Here is a 23,920-nt window from a genome sequence, read left to right as displayed (position 1 = left end):
AATCACCTGCAAAGTGTATGAAAAATAACACATAGTAGAGAATAGAGTGTTACTAGCGAAAGTATGATAGTCGATGTTGTTGAAGACACTGTAGATGCTGCTGCACACCAAATTTTTGCTGCTGCACAGCCCAAACACCCAAAATCGAGTAGAACCAATCCAACATGACACCTCTCCCATAACATTTGCAGAAATCTTGCGGTGCCTAAAATGCGCCCAAATCATGCCATAGACCCCGAAAATTTATGTATACTTTATATACTTCACACTATAGCATATACCTTCTTCTCCTAAGAGGTTATCTCAATCGGAGATAGAAAAATAGGGTTGTGTGAGGAGGGAGGCACACTACTAGATCAAGTGTCAAGGAAGCTAGCTCTGATACCAATTGTTGGAATTAGGGTTATTGTTGCAACAATACACACACACAAGATAGAGAAGCTTGAGAGCACACAAACTCACTAGCTTAGAATGAACAAATGTGTGCCAGATACAAAAGATAAGTACACACCCCAAAGTCAGTAGATAAGAGGGTGTACATATGCACAGGGGAAAAAACCTCCTAGTGAAGGAAAAAGTGCCCTGGTGGTCCTAAGTGTGTTCACACACATCACTACCATATAATGCTACAATATGATCACTCAGAGTGCACGATCACTCATGGTGTATGACCACTCATTTTTTGTGAGTGATCTTTCACTCATGCTCATGATTATGCACACTTATACTTTGACACGATCTAACATGTTTAAACATAAGCCATAAACCTTCAAGCACCACAAGGGTATATCTCATCATAATAACCTCTACTTGACCCTACAAGACGTGTACGCATTAGTGTTTCCAAACGCAACTTAAAGATTAGCCCACCTTATTTATGTTTGATGACTGCTCTACCGACAACGTCATCTCTACCCAAACGGTTGTCGCCTTGGGGATTGAAGTGGGAGACATGGGACGTGAAATTTATGCATGTTTAGCTTTTGTTGAGAAGGATGTGAATGTCACTCCTCTAATTGGAAAGTTGTGAATTCGCATCCAGGGTTACCTCAACCACGATAACTTCCTTATTGCACCTCTTAATGGATGTGATGTATTGCTTGGTGAACCACGACATGCTCGCCTTGAACACTGCAATAATTACAAGATAAACAAACTCTACCATGATAACTTCCTTATTGCATGTCGCAATGGATGTGATGTATTGCTTGGCAAACCACAACATGCTTGCCTTGAACTCTGAAGTGAGAGACATGGGACCTAAAATTTATGAATGTTTAGCTTTTGTTAAGAAAGACGTGAAGGTCACTCCTCTCATTGAAAAGTTGCGAATTCACATCCAGGGTTACCTTGACCATGATAACTTCCTTATTGCACCTCTCAATGGATGTGATGTATTGCTTGGCAAACCACGACATGCTCGCCTTGAACTCTACAAGAATTACAAGACAAAACAAACTCTCTTTTATGTACAAAGGCCGAGAGAATCTTATAGATGCAGGCGAATCAGGTGATACTATCCTCATTGTATCTCATTTACAAATCAATAAAGCAATGAAAAATAGTGTTAGGGTAGCAATGGAAGTAACATAAGAAACTAGAGCCATATAAGCTTCTAGAGTGAAAGTAGTCTATATTTCTAAGTTGATGATTAAATTTGATAGAATCGGGAATATTGTTCAATATTTGGAAATCAAGTTATGAAGCTTCTGGAGATGTAGATGATAATTAAAAAATAAAAGCTTTTAGCTTATGTCTTGATTACAAAGCTGGGCAATGGTTTTGGTAACTTGATATAAACAAAAAAGATAAACTTTTGTTCACTTAAGTCGGCTTTCACTAGTGGCTCTGAGTGGCGTAAGATGGACCTTATGCATTTACAACCTTAAGCAAGAAGAGAGAGAATATATTAAAGACTATATTACAAGGGCTACGTATCTTAACTTAAGATGCAACGAGAGAGCAAGGTAAGTCAGGTACAAAACAATGAGCACAAATATATTGTATCTTATTTTTTGAAATTTAAAAATGCATTGTAAGATAAACAACCTATCTTGTCTGTGAAAACATCGGCCTCATGATGACTAAGTGACACATCATGAATCAGGAGAGATTTATGGTTGGAAAGAGGCATTGCGATCGGGACTTGATCAACATCGTTGGATTCCCAAGCGAACTATGGGTGAACTGTGGGTAAACTTAGGGGTAAACTAGGGGTGAACTAGGGGTGAACTCTCGGGTAAAGTCGAGGTGAACTAGGGTGAACTAGGGTGAACTAGGGAGACCTTTTCCGGCAACAAGAAAGTGAACTAGGGAAACATTTCAAGAAAGTGAACTAGGGAAACATTTCAAGAAAGTGAACTAGGGAAAAAATATCAAGATTTAAATTTAAAAACACTCTCCACAACCTGCTCGAAAGTATAGCATAGTGGTTAGATGTCGGCTGGTTATTTTCTAAGTCCCAAAAATCCCTATGGTATACCCTGAGTTCACCCCTAGTTCACTTGCCCGACGGGAATCCGACAATCCAGATTAGGCAAGATCGTGACGCCTCTTTTCAGCCTTAGAGCCCTCGTGATTCATGATATGTCATTTAGTCCCGTGGAAAGCATCGGTGAGTGGTAATGTGGATGTCTTTGAATTGAAATAATATAATACTGTTTTTTGAAAGCGTAGAGATGCTACCTATGGCACAAGGGGGAGGGGAGAGAGTGTTTTGGCTGTGAGTTTTGCCTCCGACAGATATGGCAGAAGCTCCTCGACCACCTCTGCCGATCGAGCAGGCACCCTCCCTGGTGCCTCCGCCTCCTGCATCACCACAAGAGATGATGGTGGTGGAAGGCGCAGCCACTTTGTTGGTAAAGCATCTGCCGGACGCCCTCCCCATCGACACCCTCAAGCGCCTCTTCTCTCACTATGGCGCCTCCGACATCCGGCCGTGTGCTGCAGGAAGGTATCTGTGCAATTCTGCCAAACTTTTACATCTTCTTAGGTTTTTATTGTAAATCCTGCTCATGCCCGGCATCTGATATCACACTCACAGGATGAAGAATTGTGCTTTCGTGGATTTCAAAGAAGAGGCTCAAGCCGCTCGGGCTCAGTCTCAGCTGCACAGGTGAGGATAGGTGTTTGTTTGGGACGCAGATGTTGTATTTTGATGATTTCGCGCGCGCTCGCACACACACACGCATCAAATTTTTTTCCCCTTTCTGTGTCATGATGTACGATATTGGGTGAGTTCACTGTGGGTCTTGCCTGTAACAAAAGAGAGAACCATACTCCTTCCCTTCTCAAAGTGGGTGGATCCCTCCCCACCCCCCTCTATCCCTATAGTAAGCTTCCTCTTGCATAAGGTTTTGAGCATAGACACTCATCACCATGAGCACATCCTTGCACCACTTTTTGCAATGCCCTTTCGTGCCATAAAATTTGTAAGGCAAAGGATGCACAAAATCACCTAGGGGCTTGCTATCTACACACGAATGGGATTTGTTTCTGTTTTTATGACCTTCATTAAAACCTTTTTGCTGGTTAATTTAGCCTGAATATTTCTTATTTGAAATGCAACAGGTTGCGATTTCTAGGGAAAATTTTGGCAGTAGAGAGAGCCAAGCCATACATTCCCAAAACATTGTCAAAAGAGCAGAATGACCATCCTCCACCATCATCTACATATCCTCTCACACATCCATCAGAAGGGCGAAGGTTACCTTCCTCCGCAGGTTATTTTGAAATGGGGATTGCTGGTGCAGGACGAAGAAGTGAACCCATTGCTCCGAGTCTTGGCATTGATTACGCTTTCCCTCCCCATCTCGAGTAAGAGGAGAACTCCGTTCTTCTATCAACTTTTTCTAGCGACATAGCAAGCTGCATGGAGTGAAACCTTTGGATGCAAGATCATTTTTGCCTGTTACAAAGCCTCATTTTATTGACTCGACAACAGCATTTTTTAAATCTTTATCTAGCAATTTAGCAAGCTGCATAGAGTGAACCCTTTTGAAGGCAAGGTTTTTTTTGCCTGCTACTACAAAAGCCTTGTTTTAACACCTTGAGAAATTCGTTCTTGTATTTACTTTATCTAGCAACTTAGGACTCTGCATGGAGTGAACCCTTTTGAAGGCAAGGCTATTTTTGCCTGCTGAAAAGCCTTCTTTTTCACTTATGTGCACATAGTTGTTGTAGGCTTGTGGATAGTCATTAGTAACAAGTGTTTAACTGGTGATTGACCAAATGGTTTTATGGGCAGGTATGCATATCCTCCTCCAGATGGTAACATACTGACAAACATTGTGAATGCTCTAATTGCAGTTCCTCGCTTTTACACACAGGTATGCAATTGTCGGTACCTTGAAGTAGGTGCTTGCAGATCTACTGATTCAATCAGATTATATTTCTTTAGATTTCATCTGATAGAGGCATGTTGATTTAGTCTTGCTCAAACAGGTCTTACACTTGATGAACAAGATGAATTTACCAGCACCTTTCCGTCCAGCTTTGCCGACCCCTCCACTTCCACCCCCTCCACCAGAACCAGCTGCTCCTGTTTGTCCAGATAGAGATCTTTCCAGTGATGAATCAGAACTAGAATCGTCCGAAGAGGTGGGTTTCCTTTTTTGCCTTGGATGTAGACCTGCTCCACAATTATGGTAGGATGCTTAACCACTGCAGGAGCTTGATATCCTGTTGAAATGCTTGCCACTATAGTTTGCACTTGTTCATAGTATGGTGGTAGTGCACGGCATTGATTTGTTTTAATTTGGAAATGCTTGTAATCATTTTTGAAAGTGGTTTCATATCTGTAGCTTATTGAGGAAAATTATCATCATACCAAGATGCTCATAACCTGAGATCATGCTACATGTCAGCAGATGGGCATGGCTACGACTGCAGGTACAGGAGAAGTTGGGAGCCATAGCAGTCAAGCCACAAGAAAGAGGAAGGGTTTGACTGAAGAAGCTGCTGAAGCCAGATCCACACATTTGGTTCCTAAAGAAAGGCCTCTGATCAAGAAAAAACGGCCTGTTTTACAGGTGACTCTTTAAAGCATAGGCATTTTGGTGCCTCTTGTAACATGGGGGCTGTTCACATGTCAACAATTTTGCAAAAGAAACCACTCATGACTCCAGAACTAAATTTAATGTTGAATGCACTACAACTCTTTGAGATTGACAATTTACTTGGTGCTTGGCAGATCAATATATCTTCTAAGGGGCAGCCAAAAGAACTGGTGGTGTTGAAGGAACAAGGAGTACCTGAGGAAGCTATGCACGATTCTGGGCTGGAAGAAGCACATCACTTGGCTAAGGAGGAAGGGACTTTGGAACGAAGAAACTCAGCAACACGGGAAGAGCTTGTAGCTGGCAGAATGCCTGCTAACGAAATCTTTGCCCTTTCAATGTTCAAGGTAGTGGCATGCTTTGTGCCCCACAATTCTGCAACTAAAGCTATCAGAGCAGTTTGGATTCGTTTTGTTGTTTGTGTTGTCTAGTGTGGCACACTATTCATAGCTGCACAACAAATTGTCAGAATTATGGATGTTCCCTATAATAGAGGCCTGCAAGTGAAACCTTTGCTTAATTTTGACCCATAGTTTTGGCTTATGGTTGCATAGTATCACCATCTGGTGATGTATATGCTAATTGTTGCAGCTCTTTTAAAGCTTTAGTAATGAAGCAGCTCATCTTTCCTACTTTCTGTTTATTGGACAAGATGCAAAATTTTTGGCTACATTTCCAGGTATTGGCTTGCTGAAGACCCTCTCAACTTTGTGTTTGAAGGGGTTCTTATGTGTTGGAACAGGGTGATACAGAGCTTTAGAATAACAGAAACGCAGAGAGCCGCCCAGGAGCACCACCAACAGTGCTGAAGAGGACGGATGGAAGAGGCCTAGCCTGGCCAAGGGTCTCCCCACCCCCAAATCCTGGTTATCCACTATAAGTGGGGGATGAGGGAGACCACGGGGCGGAATGCCCCTAGAAGGGCCATGAAGACCGGAACCCAGCATGTGGGATATTGGCTGGGCAGTGTAGGAGAGGAAGGCGAAATCCAATGCCAACAACACCCCCCCCCCCCCCCCCCAAAGAATGGAACGAAGCCCAGCAAAAGCGCCCGAACGATGCAAGCAGGAGCCCAAGAGCTGAACAGGCTCTGATACCATATCAGAAACGCGGAGAGCTGCCCAGGAGCACCGCCAGCAGTGTGGAAGAGGACGGACGGAAGAGGCCTAGCCTGGCCGGAGGGTCTCCCCACCCCCAAATCCTGGTTATCCACTATAAGTGGGGGATGAGGGAGACCATGGGGCGGAATGCCCCTTATAGAAGGGCTGTGAAGACTGGAACACACCATGTGGGATATTGGCTGCCACGTGGCAGCGTAGGAGAGGAAGGCGACGAAATCCAACGCCAACATAGAAGTGTCTGGTGTGTTTTGGAATATGCCTCGGAGGCGGCCCCTTCTCTAGCCATAATCTCCGTCTAGGGTTGGTCAGCTGGGTAAGCCAAATTGGGGCCTCCAGGGGAACCCAACAAGCCATTCAGAGAGCTTGGTGCTTCCATGCGTTTGGACTGTCAGTCAGATTGCTGTTGCCCATTACACCACCCCAAACTTTTCTACATTGACATGAATGTGTAAGAAAATGTACATTACATAAACTGAAATCCCCCTTCTATTCTCATAAACCTTAAAATTCATGTCATAATGTGATCACATGTGTGTACAAACAATCATGAACTTTCAGCCCCTCCTCTCCCTTCGTTTCTATTTCCTCTCCTGGAAATATCTGTATCTGTATGTATATGTATCCGTATCCCCATTTCCCTCAACTATGGTCTGGCCTACTGCCACTATCTACCTTTCTGACCCACCTCTACTGTGTGGAGTGATTGGGCGCTCATAGCTAGGTGCCAGAGTAGGTGGGGCAGCAAATGAACAGTGTTGTGCCAGAACCAATGTTTTAAGTTTGGTACGGTGTGTTAGAAGTCATCTCCTGTCTATATTTATACACCAGGGCCTCTGTTGTGGGTGTGCCCGCCCTGTATAAGGTGTTTTATCATTTTTCCTCACTGCCGGTATTTTTCCCTATTTTTTTCCATTTTTTCCGGTGGTGTGGAGAGATGCCAGAGGTTGGCAGGAGCACTTCAGGGCTGGCCGACTGTCCCATCTGCAGTCCTGTGGCTGTCCGACTGCCCACACATCATTCGTGGGCTTCTGGACTGTTGGCCGACTGCTCATGCAGTCGTGGAGGCCCTTCAATGCTGGCCGACTGCTCTCATCCATGCCCCCACCACTTCCTCATTCAGTTTTCTGCGGGATCTTGTGTATAGAGAAGAGTTTACACACCTATCTCTCTGTGTTTCTTGTGCTATCTATTTTCTGCAGTCTACTTGCTCTTGTCTACCCAAGTTTGGTTATCATTTCCGTTGCATATTCTGACATGGTATCAGAGCCCTAGGCTCGTGATAGATCTTGGGAGTTTTTCTGAGCAAGAGAGGGATTGTTAGGTTGCTGATTGGTGGACTGTTTTGGACTGTTCGGGAAGAGAAGGTGTAAGAGAAAGGCGGGCCAAAGGGACTGGACAGCCACTTGCAGGTTTTACATATATTTTTTTCCCACCCACCCACCCTTTCAGGTTACTCCCCGCGATGGCAGATTTACTAGAGATGGCTGAGAAGCACGTGAAGATTCCGACTCTCCCCACGTTCCTTGTAAATCGTCAGTTGGACGGGTCCAATTACGGCATTTGGAAGGTCATGATGGAGTCGGTGCTGGAGTCATATGACCTTGCTGATTTTATCATCATCGGGGTTCCACGGCCGGAAGCAGAGGAAGGGGAGTTACTGTCGACAAGGAAGGACCGAGAGGCACAGGCACACATGTGGGATCGTGTCAACGCCAAGGTCCGGTCATTTATTTTCCTCAACTACACACCACAAGTGATCAATCATGTGAAGCACATGACGCTGGCGAGAGGCATATGGGAGCACTTGGCTTCTTTGTATAACAAGGTATCACCCATGAAACGGATCTCCTTGGAAGTGCAGATGCGGGTTATGAACCCTGCAAAGTCTTCGACGATGCGGGAACACATTAACAAGCTGCAGGCCCTTCAGCAGGAAGTCCTACAAGCTGGGAAAGAGATATCATCTGAAGACATGGCCATCACTTTGCTGTCCCACTTGCCTGCTTAGTATTCTGCTTTCTATTCCTCGTTGATTACGAGTGGCAGGCTCAGCACCATTACCTGGGAGGAGCTTGTGCCAATGGTCTTGGACTAGGAGGAACGTTTCACGAACCCTCCTCGCAGCGGAGGTTCAGAGGCCTTAACTGGCCAACGGTCGAAAGGCCGGAATAACAACAAGGGCAAAGGGAAGGCTTCACCGGAGAAGTCTTCTGAGAAGAAGCCTAATTCAGAACAAGAGAAGCTGAAGGCCGAAAGATCCTGTAATGATTGTGGCGAGAAAGGCCACTATTGGAGGAAGTGTCCTAAGCGGACAGGGAAGAGTGCTGATTCCTCAGCCTCAGCTGCAAAGACTTCGGCATTTGTGCACTTAGAGATGGTGGACTCCGATGCTTCATCATCTTCGAGCGAGGAGGCAGTTGGCTTCACCGTGAAGGATACCCGGGAATGGATTCTTGACAGTGGTGCTTCCAGGCACATGACTCCATCCCGTGACTTCTTTCTGGATCCGAAACGGCAGTCAGGTCGCATCTTTATTGGCGATAACTCCATTATTCCGATACATAGTGAGGGCCGGATGGAGATTATTTCCGACGGCAAGGGGGGCAAGCATGCTTCCCGTGTTCTTTATGTCCCTGCTCTGGGTTTTCATCTTCTGTCAGTGCATGAAGTATGCAAGATTGGCTTTCGGGTGGAATTTGAGGAGCATTCAGTTGCTTTACGGGACCGAGAGACTGGCCAGGTTGTTTGGGAAGGCGGTGTGGAGAATGGTATCTACAAGCTCTCTGCACTCTCCTCATTGATAGGTTCTCAGATCGGCGATTTGTGGCACTTTCGTTTTGGCCACTTAAATGTGGATGCTTTGAGGCGAGCTTTCCGAGACCAGATGGTGGTTGGCTTGCGAGATGTTGGAAGTAGGCAAGGGCGTTGCAGTTCTTGCATACGTGGTAAGCAGCACAGGGAATCCTTTCCGAAGCAGGCTTCGAAACCATTGGAGTTGATTCACACTGACTTGTGTGGACCTCAGCAGACACCATCTTTGGGAGGATCTCTCTACTTTATGCTGCTTGTTGATGATTGTACCAGATTCACGTGGGTCTACTTTCTTTCCCAGAAGGACCAAGCTTTTGCTCGGTTCCAAGATTGGCACGTGATGGCATCCTGTACGGAGAAAAACACCACTGTCATCCTCCCCAGCGTTGGGAGGCCCATAACATGTAGAGGTACACCTGTTCCTGAGAAAACTCCAAGCCACAAGTGATGAAGCCCTTCCAAGAAGGTCCATGTGATCTACTGATTGGCTATGGCAGGATCAATCTGCACAATCCTCTGACTAGTGCCTCTCGGATGTTGCATAAGCACCCCTCTCTCATCCTCCAGCACTGTGGGGAAGAGAGTCTCGCAGCCAACCCACTGAATCTGTGTAGCTGCCCCTCTCGGATTGGAAGAGGCTTTTAAGCCTCTTCCAATCCAGCACTGTGGGGAAGAGAGTCTCGCAGCCAACCCACTGAATCTGTGCAGCTGCCCCAAGAGGTCTATCATACTCATCCAAGATCAAGTCATTCCATATAATGGGTTGTCTATTAGCCTCCTCTGCTGACTGTGAGGTATATGAATCAAGAACCTCCTCATGGAATCCCAAGCCTGAAGAAGTGATCTAACCAAAGGGGAGGATGGGGGCGATGCTCTGCCTCCGAAAAAGATGAAGTGTGGACTGTATATTCAGTCTGGATTTCAGGTCAAGACTCTCAGGGCTGATAAAGGAGGTGAATTCTCCTCGACCGTATTTCTCAGATTTTGTGCAGATCATGGCATCAAAAGGGAACTGGCCAATACAGGATCGCCTTCGGAGAATGGAGTTGTTGAACGCAAGAACAGGACTGTGGTGGAGATGGCGAGGACCATGCTGGAGCATTGTGATCTTCCTCGTCCACTTTGGGGAGAGGCTGTGGCAACGGCTGTCCATACCCTCAACCGATCTCCGATGACTTCAGTACCCCATATGAGGCATACTTTGGCAGGAAACCTGATGTCTCGTACTTCCGTGTCTTTGGGAGTGACGCGTATGTACGTATTCCGAAGAAGCAGAGGGGGAAGCTTGACTCCAAGTCCCGCAAGCTTGTATTTGTGGGGTATAACTCTCTTTCCAAGGGATACAGGTTGTATGATCCAGACAGGAACGAGATTGTTATCAGCCTGGATGTGGTCTTTGACGAGCATGTTCCAGTATCCACTGTCGAGGAGCCGCCACTTCTTGGAGATCCGGAGGAGTCTGATGATGATTCTCAGACCATCATTTCAGTTGCTCAACCTCAGTCATCACAGGAGGTTGAGCCTGCAGCTGGAGTAGAGCCCCCGCAATCACAGGAGGCTCCACGATTTGTTCGAGTACCTAGGTGGTTGTTAGACACCCTTCGGGAGTCGGGTGTCACGGAGCTACCCTCCGAGTGGACCACAGAGGACGGCCCTCGAAGATCACAGAGAGTCCGAGATAAAAGCAACAGAGCGGAGCTTCTTCAGGTGAACTATGCTTTGATGTCTCGTATCATGCGGGACAAAGAGCCCACTTCCGTAAAGGAAGCCCTTTCACAGGATACTTGGAGGAAAGCCATGCAGGTGGAACTTGATGCCATCGAGAAGAACAACACTTGGGAGTTGGTACTGAGGCCGTCGAAGCGGTCAGTCATTGGTGTCAAATGGGTCTTTAAGACCAAATATGCGTATGATGGGTCGGTGGACAAACACAAAGCCAGACTTGTGGCTAAAGGTTATGCTCAGTGGCCAAGCATCGACTATGAGGATACCTTTGCCCCGACAGCGCGGATGTCCACGATCCGGACCGTTCTAGCCCTTGCTTCTTCTCAGAGGTGGCCCGTGTATCAAATAGATGTAAAATCTGCGTTCCTTAATGGTGACCTGTAGGAGGAGGTGTATATTGAGCAGCCTCCAGGCTTTATTGTTCCAGGATCTGAAGGGATGGTTTACAGGTTACGTAAGGCCTTGTATGGTCTTAAGCAGGCTCCCAGGGCTTGGAATCAGAAGATTGATTCCTTCTTTATTCGGATTGGATTTCAGAGATCGGTTGCAGATCCGAACCTGTATCTCTTTCGGGAACGCGGCATGGTCACGCTTATCATCCTTTATGTGGATGATCTCATTCTCACTGGCGGTCATGTGGAGCACATTAGAGTGACGAAGGCTGCCTTGTCACAGGAGTTTGAGATGACCGATTTAGGCTTACTCCACTTCTTTTTGGGATTGGAGATCTGGCAGACCCAGAGGGGGTTTTTCGTCTCTCAGCAGCGGTATGTTCATGAGTTGCTTGAGGCCTTTGGGATGGAGAACTGCAAGCCTATTACTTCGCCGATGGACCCGAACACAAAGTTAACCGTTACTGATCCTTGTGAGCCAGTTGATGCCTCGCAGTACCGGAAGTTGATTGGTTCATTGATCTGGTTGCTGAACACCAGATTGGACTTGAGCTTCTCCGTGGGGCTGTTGAGCTCTTTTATGCAGACGCCATTGAAGACTCATTGGGACGCAGGATTGCGGATCTTGCGGTATCTGCAGAGTACGAAGGATCTGGGACTCTTTTACACAGGAGGGAATGGAGTCAGGCTCCAAGGTTGGAGTGACTCAGATTGGGGAGGAGATCCGGACACGAGGAGATCTACTTCAGGATACAGTCTTACCCTCGGCTCAGGAGCAGTTTCTTGGAGCAGCAAGAGGCAGCCAACTATTGCCCTTTCTTCGACAGAGGCAGAGTACCGGGCTGCTTGTGGTGCTGCTTGTGAGGTTGTAGAAGTTCAAGAACTATTCACCGATGGATGCGAAGTGGATGGAGGAAGGTGACTTAACAGATTCACCTCAGGTTTTGCAGCTTTATCTCGATGCCTTTGAGTTGGAGCCGACTCTTGTTACGGCTCATTCAGGTTCAGCAGAGCATGGGTCTGGAGCATTGCTTGATGCTCAAGAGGGGGGTAGCACCTCCACTCCCTTGATACAGACAGGCTCAGATGACATCTAGAGGTCGCTTGGTGCAGTTTTTGTCTCACCCGAAGGTACTGATGGCTGACAGTACATGTGTTTATGGGACTTCTATGAGATATGTGTACTAGTCACATTGGATATTGTGGTTGTGTATGGTTCACAATGGTATACAACTTGGACTATTACTACGCCATTGGTTTGCAGTGAATGTTGTTACATGTGCATGGCTTAGAGAGATTGGGACGCTGATCTTGCCATATTGTATATTTCACTTTGGCTATTTTGTTGTATCACCAGAATGCAATCGAGGACGCTTGCCATTTTTCAAGAGGGGGGTATGTCATGACCCTGTGAAAATGGAACAGCACAAGTGTGGGCATAGAAGTTGAAGGATTGCATCATATCAGGGCCAGTTCTTATTATTCCAGATTTGCATAGGCCTTCTGTGATCGAGTGTGATGCATGTGGGGGGCTGTTTTGAACCAAGAGAGACATGCAGTGGCTTTTGAAAGCCGCCGCATGCAACATGCGGAATTGTATTTGCAGGTTTATGAGAAAGAGTTGTTAGCCGTTATTCATGCCTTTCAAACATGGAAGCATTATCTTTTGGGGACTGAATTTATGGTAAAAACAGACCACCAAAGTTTACGGCACTTTCTTACACAGCCAAAATTCTCGGAAATGCATTTAAGTTTGGCAAACTTCTTGTCCATGTTCCATTTTCAGATTTTGCATACCCTGGGTAAGAAGAATTTGGTGGCGGATGCTTTGTCAGGCAGGCCACAAGTGCATGCCATAACTACCACCTACCATCAAGACTTATCAGGGATGCGAGATATGTATGCTTTGGACACAGATTTTTAGCTTATTTGGGTTGATTTGAATCATGGTATTGCTGTGCCATCTTATTCGATTAGAGATGGGTTTCTGATGATGCAGAATTGTATTTGTGTAGTGCGTGAATTACGCCAAAAGGTTATGGAAGAGTGTCATGCTCCACCATATGCTGGTCATCATGGTATTCTGGTTACTACACAGGCTTTGGAAAGATATTTCTTTTGGCTAGCTCTACGTAGGGATATTGAAGCTTATGTGCGAGAGTGCATAGTGTGTCAGAAAGTCTCATCACATTAGCTAGAGATAGAGGCTGGGAGAGCGGCACGGGTTCCGAGAGCCAAGCGGATATGCAGATTGTGCCGCGAGGAGGTGGAGACTGAGGATCACTTTGTATGTAGATGTAGAGCCCACCAAGGGGTCAGAGATAGTTATGCAGGATTGTTTGAGGAGCACTCTGCACTACATCAGTTGATGGAGGCCTCGGACTAGCGACAACTTGGCAGACTACTACTAGAGCTTCATAGTTCTCGAGAGAGACTCCTCCAGACACCCGCTCCCACTAGGGGTGGGAGACAGTCCCAGCTCACAGATTTCTTCCAGAGAGCTATGCCAGTGCGAGCTGATGTACCACGTGGGGTGACCGCACAGAGAGCAGAGGAATTGAGAGCCAGGAGGAGACCTAGACAGACTGGACACGGAGCACCCTGACTCCGCCACCGAGAGATAGCAGCTATCTGGATGAGACACCAGATGGAGACACAGGAGAGGCTAGCTCGCTTTCATTCAGACTCAGGGTACATGTTCACGCCACTCACAGCCTCAGCATCGGCGATGTATGATATCTTATATCCCTCTTATGGCACTGGATGGAGTTAGACATAGATCTGCACAGCATGCTTGTACTACCCCTTCAGCATATAGAGATGCATCTTGCCTTAGCACTCCATCCACATCCCCACCACCCTTTATATTGTTTGTATATGGGCTCCACCGATCCATGATGATTCACAGCTGTATCCAGACACATGCACACTTTTTCTTTTCTTTCTTTTCCTTTTCTTCCGATGATCGGAAGAACACAGTTGTATTATTTTTTGTCTCATAGGCCGACTTTGGCCTCTCGTAGACGTTAATCTCTCTCTCTCTCTCTCTCTCTCTCTCTCTCTCTCTCTCTCTCTCGCTCGTTCGCCGCCATCACTCCCGCATGGGCGAACAGCGAACGCCTGGGCTTGCTTCGCTGTTCGTCGCTCTCTTGCTCGCCCCACATTCTGTTCGCTTCTCTATCTTCGCCCCCTTTCGCCACCCGCCATTGCACAATCTGTTCGCTTCTCTCTCTTCGCTGTTCGCCGCTTCGCTGTCCCCTATTCGCTTTGCGCCTCTGTGCGTAGCCGCCCACTTTGCTTCCGCGTTGCTGCCAGGCTGGCGCTATGCTGGCCCGCTTGCCTGTCTGGTAGGCCCCCTTTTTCCCATCCACCCTTGCTTAGGCCCCCAAGGCAGCACCATAACTCTCTCTCTCTCTCTCTCTCCTTCCTGCCTGTTGGAAGGGCTGCATAATAATTTCGAGGAATGGCCCCGAGTCTCCAAGAGAAACTCGAGGCCCTCGAGACGGCAATGAAGGCACTAATCAAGGAGAACAAGAAGACATCCGATTCCAACCTCAATGAGGTGGAGAACAAACTACACCGGCACATCATGGCCCTCGAAGCACGGGTCACGGACCTTGAACAAGAGAACACATCACTCAAGGAGGAGGTGAGTGCATTGAAAGTGGAATTGGTAGCCGTCAAGAACACCGAGAAGGAAGAAGGGGAGATCAATGACAACACTCTCACGGCCATCAAAGAAGAGATCTCCAAGGAGATCACAAAGGACATGGAGGGAAAACTGGAAGCCAAGCAGTCAGGATGGGTTGAGGTGGTGAAGAAGAACATCCGTAAAGAAGTGAGGGAGGAGACTCAAAGGGAAGAACATCAAATCATTCACACCACCATTGAGGAGAAGAAGATGAGGCATGCCCGCCGCCTCAACATTCGAGTCACAGGTATAGCCGAGACACCCAACTCCACTCCCGAGAAAGATGGACAGCTTCTATGCATGAAGCTAGGCTACAGGGAATAGGACCCTCTCCCCTTCACCAAAGCATGGAGAGTTGGGAAAGACTCAACACGCAAGCGAGCCCTCATCCTACAGTTTGCAGGAGAGACGGACAGGGTCACCTTCATGAGGAAGAGGGTCATATTACGAGGCTTAGAGGGAGCTCCTATTTTCTTGGATGATGATCTCACGAGGATGCAGCTAGAGCATGGGAGAGCTTGCATGCCAGGAGTCTTACACGTGAGGAGAGAAGGCAAGAAGGCCTTCTATCGAGATGGTTGGGTCATCATTGATGGCCGGCCCATGGATTAGCGGTTTGGGGCCTATGGGACACAGACCAGGCCACTGACAGAGATACACATGGCAGTATGGAACTGTAATGGTTCACTATGGGTGCAACCTGGACGACTGGAGCATGTTATGGTGGGGAGAGACATCATACTTCTTCTGACAGAGACACATCAGAGCCCACAGAGAGGGCTACCTCGAGTAGAGGGATTCCAATGGGAGTCAGCATACAGGAGGACCACACGCCAGGGTACCTTGAGAGGGTTGGGGGGAGTAGCAGTTCTATTCAGACAGGAGCTACAAGCGAGACGGAGAGTGGTAGCACAGGATCCAGAGGCCAGATACATGTGGATCAGCTTACAGCTCTCACAGGACAGGGTTAGATACATAGCCCTATGTTACTTTCCTCCATCAGGATCCTCCTATGTCATTACAGAGGACATGCCACAGGAGGAGGAGACAGGAGCCTCGCCATACACTTGTCTGTCAGAGGAGATCATGCATTATTCTACACTAGGGGAAGTATTTCTTACGGGTGACTTCAATGCCCACACACACGGCAGACAGTGTGAAGTGTATGACTATGATGACATGGAGATTCTCCACCCTGTGGATCCAGAGGAGATAGGGGCTAGTCGGGCATCAAAGGACACTGGACCAGACAGAGGACATTATGGGGACCACTTACTAGAGTTGGGAGCCAGGCATCGTCTCGTTATTTATAACGGGATGCTACAGTGGCCGGGATCAGGAGGGCTGACATGCTTCCCACATGGGGGTCATACACGGAGTGGAGGCACGGTGGTAGACTACATTATGGGGTCTTTGGAGGCATCACAACTTGTCACCTCATTCTCCATCCCACCTCGTCCTATTGGGATAGATCATAGTACATACATACTTGGCAATTTCACTAGCCGGATCACCAGTATCACCAGCCCCCCACATACCCACGCCACACACTACCATCTACTTCACACATGACATGGCAGACATATACACTGGCAGAGTAGAGGATGGGCTCCTACTCATGGATCCCCTGGCACCTATGGATACCATTATAGCCCAGCTGGCATCACTCCTACACACGGCTGCATTACATAGCTTCCCACATCGTGTCCACTCAGAGCCTGCGAGATCTGGGACTATGTCCCAGAACAAATGGTATGAGGACGAGTGCAGAACACTATACTCACTGCTCCGCATACAAAGAGCCTTGGGAGCCATCACAGAGCAGGAGTCGAGGAGAGACATGAGGAGACTTACTTGCCGCAAAAGGTGGGCCTTCGTAGAGATACAGGAGCTAGAGATCTTCCATTTCTTCATGAGTAGAGATAGCCCTATCTCATGGCAGCACTTCAAAGAGCCCCGGACACCGACACCCATTGCAGACCCACAGACATGTCACACATATGCAGAGGGCCTATACCACGCCCACAACAGCCACCTATACCTCAGCTAGGAGCCTCGACCTACCACAGCTAGCTTCTTTACCCACTCGATGGTAAAGGAAGCTATCCGCCGCCTACAACATGGATGGGCCGCCGACCATATGGGCCTACAGGGTGAACATCTCATATATGCAGTAGATTCTTTGGCTCCTTTTCTTGCATACCTATTTAACAAGGCACTAGCAGAGTGTTTGCCTGCGGAGTGGAGGATGCACACCATTGTGCCGATCCACAAAACAGGGGATATGCTCGATCCGAGCAACTACAGGACGGTTATGGTTGGCCACGTGTTGGCCAAATTCTATGGTGCAGTGTTGGAGCAAGTGTTTAGCAGGCTTCAGGAGAGCTTTCTCTACCACTGACCATGTATTCACTTTGAGATGTATGATTGATCAGGCTAGAGTGAGGAAGAGAAAGCTCTATTGCTGCTTTGTGGATTTCCGCAAGGCATTTGACACAGTACCACGAGAGAGCCTCTTTCAGCGCCTGCAGTCTCTTGGCATACCAGCACATATGACATGGGGCATCTATGCATTATATGAGCAGGTTTTTGGGCGAGTCAGATGCCCAGGAGGTATGTCCGAGACTATTGCTAGCACCATTGGTGTGAAGCAAGGATGCCCACTTTCCCCCACGCTATTTGGGTTATACATTGATGAGGTGGCTGACTTCATTACACGGGGAGGCAGAGATGGAGTTGATCTAGCAAGTACCTCAGTACATATTATGCTTTATGCTGATGATATTGTATTAGTGTCTGAGTCTCCAAAAGGTCTATAGCAGCATCTACATGCAATCCATGATTTCTGCACACAGAGGGGTCTTACTGTGAACCTTGGGAAAACAAGGTTATGGTCTTTCATACATCGAGACAGAGGAGGAGTCAGCTGACATTCACTCTCGCAGGACGCGAGGTGGAGGTGGTGACATCATACGTGTACCTAGGGGTTACCTTCTCTGCAGCAGCCACGCGCTTCACCATGGGTTCAGCAACCACAGCTAGATTGACACGGGGATATGCAGCATTGGCTATGCTAGAGAGACAGTGCCACCAGGCGCATTTTCAGGAGCCTCGGACGAAGGGGTGGCTATTTGACACATTAGTCACATTGGCACTGATGTATGGAGCAGCGGTATGGGCGCCAAGCCTTGCTACCCATTGGTGGACACAGATAGAGAGACCACAGGCCCTCATGATGGCACGCATGATATGCAGCAAACCGTCAGTACCTCATGACATTATCCGAGCAGAGTTTGCTGCGCCTTCTATGATGGTAGAGGCCATATTCCAGACTATATGCCTGCTAGATAGATTCAGAGAGATGCCACAGGACAGATTGTCATACAGAGCTTTTGAGGCATCTAGACAGCTGGCTGAGGCAGGAGACAGAGGATCATGGTATGCACAGGTCACACATTGGTTCTCACAGCATGGCCTAGACATGGATAATCTACCTCCATTCCATTATGACAGGGATGCACCACATATCCGTCTCTCTCATAGTGAGAGGAATAGAGTATTGAGACAGGACCTATGGCAGCTCTATACACGAGAGACATGGATATCGCCTACAGAGCCTCTTCCACCGAAGATGCTATACTACAGAGATCACTTCATGAGTATCACTGATGATGGATTTATAGAGAGGCCTAGATACATGGAGGGCTTTTTACCACATGGCTCCCGAGTGGCTATTGGTTAGCTTAGAGTTTCATCACATCGATTGGAGATCCAGACTGGCAGAGCAGCACAGATCCCCCGAGAGGAGAGGGTATGCAAATTGTGCAGAGAGGAGGTGGAGATTGAGGAGCATTATGTATGCAGATGCAGAGCATATACAGCCATCAGAGAGAGATATCTGTTTTTCTGGACTGATCTTGCTGGTAGCTCTACCTTCACGTGGGCTTCTTCCGTTGGACGTGAAGGTACCTTCTCTTCAGCGTTTTTCCTCATATGAGGTGTGGAACCTGGTTGGCCTGAATTTTCAGGTTTGCAGCCCTCTGGCTGGCTGCGTTTTCTTCTCAAGTGGTCACAAATCACATGCAGAGGGGGTTTTGTGTGGATTGTGGCTTTGGTGGCTGTTTGGTTCTTGAGGACACTGAATTTCTGATTTCAGTCAGCGTTTTGCTGATTTTGGAGCATCTTTACCTGTGTTTTGTTCCTGGCCTACACAGTTATACGGTTTCTTCATGTTCCTTGCTTTTTGTTGGCGGTGGAGTGCTGTTTTTTGCTGGACAGCAGTGTTTTTGGCTGCATTCTGCTACCTAAAGGAGTTTTTCTACACTCAGAGGGGGACCCATCTCCAGCTACTTCACTTGAGGATTAGTATCGGGAGCTGTTTGGTATGTGTGGAGACTTTCTTCTGTGATAGGAATTTACAGATTTTGGAGGAGAGTAGTGATCTTTTCAGAGATCTTGAGCAGAGTTTAATTTGTCCGAGCCTGTGTTCTTTGTAGTGTTTGCAGAGAAAGGAGGGGGTTTTGCTTGTGAGGTGTGATCCTTTCACATGGATCACTTGTTTGTTGCTCATTCTTGGGATCTGTTTCTACTTATGGAAGAGTCTTCTACTATTAGTGATGCTCTTGAGGACTTTGTTACCATTGCAGTTTATATTCCTGCTTTCCTTTCTCATTGTGAGGAGTCTACCTCTGCCTCTCTTTGTGATGCTTCTGAGGATGCCGCTCCCCTTGCCAGTTTTGCATTGGGTTTGATGTGGTGTGCAGGTTTGTTGTTTTAGAGGATGGACTTTTGGACCCGGTGGGATGCTTTGGATCTGTGGTTGCTAACCGTGCATGGTACTTCCAGAGTTTTTTGGATTTGGATCAGAATCAAGTTAGGCTTGTACCAGTCCGATGACATCTTTTTTCAGAGGGGGATGTGGAGTCCTTTCATTTGGCGATGCCCACCTCAGTGGAATGTGCTTATGTACAACATTAGGGAACTCATGGTACGGAGTTTGAGAAGATGGACCCCATCTTTTCTTCAGAGTCTTTACATCTTGTGATGCCGACCTTTCTAGAGGACGCTTCTCTTTAGCATTTGGCAACTCTTGTTACAGAGTTCATAGACTTAGAGCGTTCAGTGAGGAGCAGCCTGCCTCTCCCAAGATTGATTATCCACAGGATCTAATCTTGGTTGGTTTTGAGGTTTTTTATACCTTATCCAAGCTGGAAACACGACATATGACTTCGGGGAGTGTTCTTACACTTGGGTTTGGCACCATTATTTGAAGCAGCACGTCGCAACCTACATGGTTGTTTTCTTCTAGAGGAGCGGTGTACTTGGCAGCTTGTTTTGTTGCTTTTGTAGGTGAGTTGCTGAGGAGATTGCTTGTGGAGCTTTCCTAGTACCTGTTTGTGAAGTCTTTCATCTTTGATCGAGGACGGCATCTATGGCTTCTTGGAGTTCACTCAACATCCGGTGCTGAGAGGGGGTGTTAGACATCATCTCCTTGCTGCTTGCTTCTTGTGTGGTGTCCTTTTTAGCCTTTAGGGCTGACCATGTTAGCTAGAGGGGCTAGTCACCCCTCACACCATTTACCCATATTTTCCTCCATTTTATGGAGTCTTGGACATTTATCCTAGTCGTGGGATGCTAGTTGGCTGCCGCTACATAGGCATATATATAGCCGGGCATACCCTCACTCTTTTTCATTGCTTAGCATTGTTTGCTGCAGTCCCTCACATATGAGGCTTGCTCTCCTCTTGCTCGGGACTTGTATCCTTGTTTGGTGATATTGAGAGCAGGTATACACTTGTGTTTCCTCTCTCTCTCTCTCTCTCTCTCTCTCTCTCTCTCTCTCCTGTGTTTCCTTTTTCCATCTTCTGCAGTGCATTCTATCACTTTGTACATGGATCAGCTTGTTGGGTTTTATGCTGTGTATGCACCCAGAGGAGTGCTAGTGATCATCAGTAGATTACTGGGGCACTTTTTACTTCAGTTAGTGGAGGTTCCCCCCCCCCCCCCCCCCCCCTAGTTTAGCTTAGTTTCACTTATAAGCAGTTTATAGGTGTTTTGGTCCACCCGGCACATTTTATGGCCGGACATGTGAACACATCTCTTTAGGTCACTTATTATGTGGCTATTGCACTTCACATTTTGATCAACTGAATACACTGAAGTCGTGTTCTCTCTTTGTTGCTCTCCACGCCTGTTTGCAGCATCTCTAAACCCTAACCCTAACTCTACATTGGCCTTCATTTGGTATCAGAGGTGTGTTGGCCTGCCATTGCCCAGCTTGTACACAGCCGCCTTCTGTTACTGTCCGTACTGCATAATCTGTACATCTGCCCGTACACTGTGCGCCGTCTACAGTACCAGTACAGCCTCGCCAGCAACAGCTTCGCCTGCAGCAGCTGCCGTACCTGTTCGCCGCCGTACTGCAGCTTCAATTCCTGTCAGCGCCGCCTTCCACTGGTATCGTACTGTACCAGCCCGTACAGCACCTGTCAGCGCCGACTGCACCAGTCAGCTATCAACGCCGACTGCATCTGTCAGAGCCCCTCGTACTGTACCTGCCTTCCTGCATACAGTCAACAGTCAACTGCACCAGCTGTACCTGGTCGCCCTGCCCGCTCAACACAGTAAACGTACCTGCACACAGTAAACATTTGCAGTCACCTTCTGTTCCGTACAGTACAAGTCGACTGTACCTGCACAGTACAGTCAACTGTACTTATTCATTTGGTGGACTGTACCTGCATATATTCAACCTACTCAGTACAACTGTGGTAAGCATTACAAATTTTGTTTTTTGGGCAATTCTATTTTCTCTGTGAAAATCTACAGGCACTACAGACAGACTTTCTTGTAAAGAAGTCTACATGCTTTTTGCACAATTGTGGATGCAGTAAATTTGGGCATTTTTGGGGCATTTTGGCATTGTGTACGCCATTTTTGCTGCTCTACTCAGTCATTGGTGCATTGAGCTGCACATTCAGAGGATTGAGAGTGCAGGCATATTTGGGTGAACTGTATTCAGTGGAGTACAGTTGTTTTCAGGGTTCTTGCTATTGGGTTTTTTGATACACAGGTACAACATTGTGCATAGGCATAATGGCAAATCATTGGCAGAGTGATGTATTCACGTATTTGTCTAAGGAAGACAAATTGGACGGCACGAACTACTCCTTGTGGAGTTTTATGCTGAAAAATGTGCTTGTGGCAAAAGGTCTTTGGGATTTTGTTAGTGGTGATGAACCACGTCCAGGTCCATTGGCTCCAGAGACTCCTCCCCAAGGGGGTGCTCGTGGACGAGGACAACAAGTACAGGCTCTAGGTCAGCCATTGCCTGTTCAAAGAACAAATGCTCAGAAGACATGGGATGCCAGGGATGCACAAGCTCTGTCACTCATTGCATTGTCAGTACAGAGGTCTATTATACCTCATATTCGTTCAGCTGGCTCTTCACAGAATGCATGGGTGACTTTGGAGCAGATGTATGCTGCTCGTAATGAGGCTCGGATCTCATTTTTGAAAAGAGAGCTGGAAAATCAGAAAATGAATGAAGGAGATGATATGTCTAGCCACTTAAACAAGCTGCAGGATTTGAGAGAGCAACTCATCAATGTGGATGAGATTATTCCTGAGACACAGCTTGTGTCCACCATCTTGCACTCTTTGCCAAGATCTTACTTGGCTTTTCATACCTCTTTGAACCTCAGCATGAGGAATGGTGTTGAACCCCTCAAGTATCAGGAACTTGTTGCTCTCTTGCTACAAGAAGAGAAAATGAGGAAGAATATGAATATGAACACAAGTGCTGAACAAGCATTTACTACAGGTCAAAAGGGGAAAGGAAAAACTTAGCCAAAGAGTTCAAATCAGAATTCAGGTGATGGTGGTTCTTCTCAGGATACCAAGAAAGGTGATGGACAGCCCAAAAAGAAGGGCAAATGTCATTACTGTAAGAAGCCAGGTCACTACATCACTGAATGTAGGAAGAGGATTGCCAAAGAGAAGGCAAAGGAAGCTGGGATGTCTGTTAATGATGCTTCTAAAGCTCCTCCAGAGACTGCTTCTTTTGTTGAGGACAGGGATTACTGTTTTTATACATGTAGCTATGATGCCTCTTGGTCTTCACAGGCACTCAGTATGACAGAGCATGCATGTACTTGGTATTTTGATAGTGGTGCCTCAAAGCATATCACATCTCGCAGGGATTTGTTTAGTCATGTTGGCCCTGCCCCTGTTGGCAAAACTGTTTAGTGTGCCAACAATGCTTCATATCTAGTTCGTGGCATTGGGGAGATTCAGCTCACAGCCATTGATGGCTCCATTCTCCGCCTTACAGATGCCTTATATGTACCAGGGATAAAGAAGAATTTGTTGTCCATTTCTTCTTTAGCACATTGTGGTATGCAAGTCCACTTTGATGATGATAAATGCATGGTCAGAGACAAAGCTAATGCTTTGACCTTGATGCTTACTGGTACATTATGTCATGGACTTTATCAGTTGGATGCATTTCAGCCAGTGGATCAGTCTGCTTATAATGCATTCACTCTTACTCCAGCTATGGTTGATGCGGAGTTATGGCATGCTCGCATGGGGCATGTAAATTTTGGTAGTCTTATGCTTATGCAGCGACATAACATGTTTACAGATCTACCTCTCATGGAGAAGCCTCCAGATCACATTTATGAAGGATGTATTTTGGGAAAAATGCATAGGTTTTCCTTCCCACGTGATCAGGCTCTACGAGCAACTGCAAAGTTGCAGCTTATACACAGTGATCTTTGTGGTCCCATGCAGACGAAGTCATTAGGTGGTTGCTTCTATTTTGCAACATTTATTGATGACTTCTCTCGTATATGCTGGGTCTATCCTTTGACACAGATATCACAGGTATATGATGGATTTTTGGCCTTTGTAGCACTTGCTGAGACAGAGTCAGGATGCAAGGTTAAGACTCTCCGTTCTGACCGAGGGGGGGATTATATGTCACACATGTTGAATTCCTTTCTTGGGAGTAGAGGTATAAAACATCAGTATACTACTCCTTATACTCCACAGCAGAATGGGGTTGCAGAAAGGAAGAATCGGTCACTCATGGAGATGGCCAGATGTATGCTAAAGGCAAAA

At 47.0% G+C, this 23,920-nt stretch overlaps 1 protein-coding gene across 4 annotated transcripts in view; it reads left to right on the top strand.

Annotated features, from left to right (window-relative positions):
• The first annotated feature begins 2,659 nt into the window (after positions 1 to 2,659).
• LOC147603997 (RNA-binding (RRM/RBD/RNP motifs) family protein) overlaps positions 2,660 to 23,920 on the top strand; it is a 28,284-nt gene continuing 7,023 nt past the window's right edge. For 2 of the 4 annotated variants that reach the window (XR_015265402.1, XM_086795190.1), the window contains exons 1-7: positions 2,660 to 2,953; positions 3,044 to 3,115; positions 3,571 to 3,816; positions 4,247 to 4,328; positions 4,444 to 4,599; positions 4,869 to 5,030; positions 5,192 to 5,404. Coding sequence is in view for 3 of the 4 variants with exons in the window: in XM_086795190.1 (XP_086651316.1) it covers positions 2,745 to 2,953; positions 3,044 to 3,115; positions 3,571 to 3,816; positions 4,247 to 4,328; positions 4,444 to 4,599; positions 4,869 to 5,030; positions 5,192 to 5,404 (1,140 nt within the window). In the remaining variant the exon portion in view is untranslated. The remainder of the gene's footprint in view (positions 2,954 to 3,043; positions 3,116 to 3,570; positions 3,817 to 4,246; positions 4,329 to 4,443; positions 4,600 to 4,868; positions 5,031 to 5,191; positions 5,405 to 23,920) is intronic. The other 2 variants (XM_086795192.1, XM_086795191.1) reach the window with 1 other exon arrangement.

Source organism: Cibotium barometz, chromosome 62 (genome assembly GCF_041138505.1).
Source record: "Cibotium barometz isolate CiBa-2024 chromosome 62, ASM4113850v1, whole genome shotgun sequence".
Lineage (NCBI taxonomy): Eukaryota > Viridiplantae > Streptophyta > Polypodiopsida > Cyatheales > Cibotiaceae > Cibotium > Cibotium barometz.
This window is presented reverse-complemented; position numbering and strand designations above follow the sequence as displayed.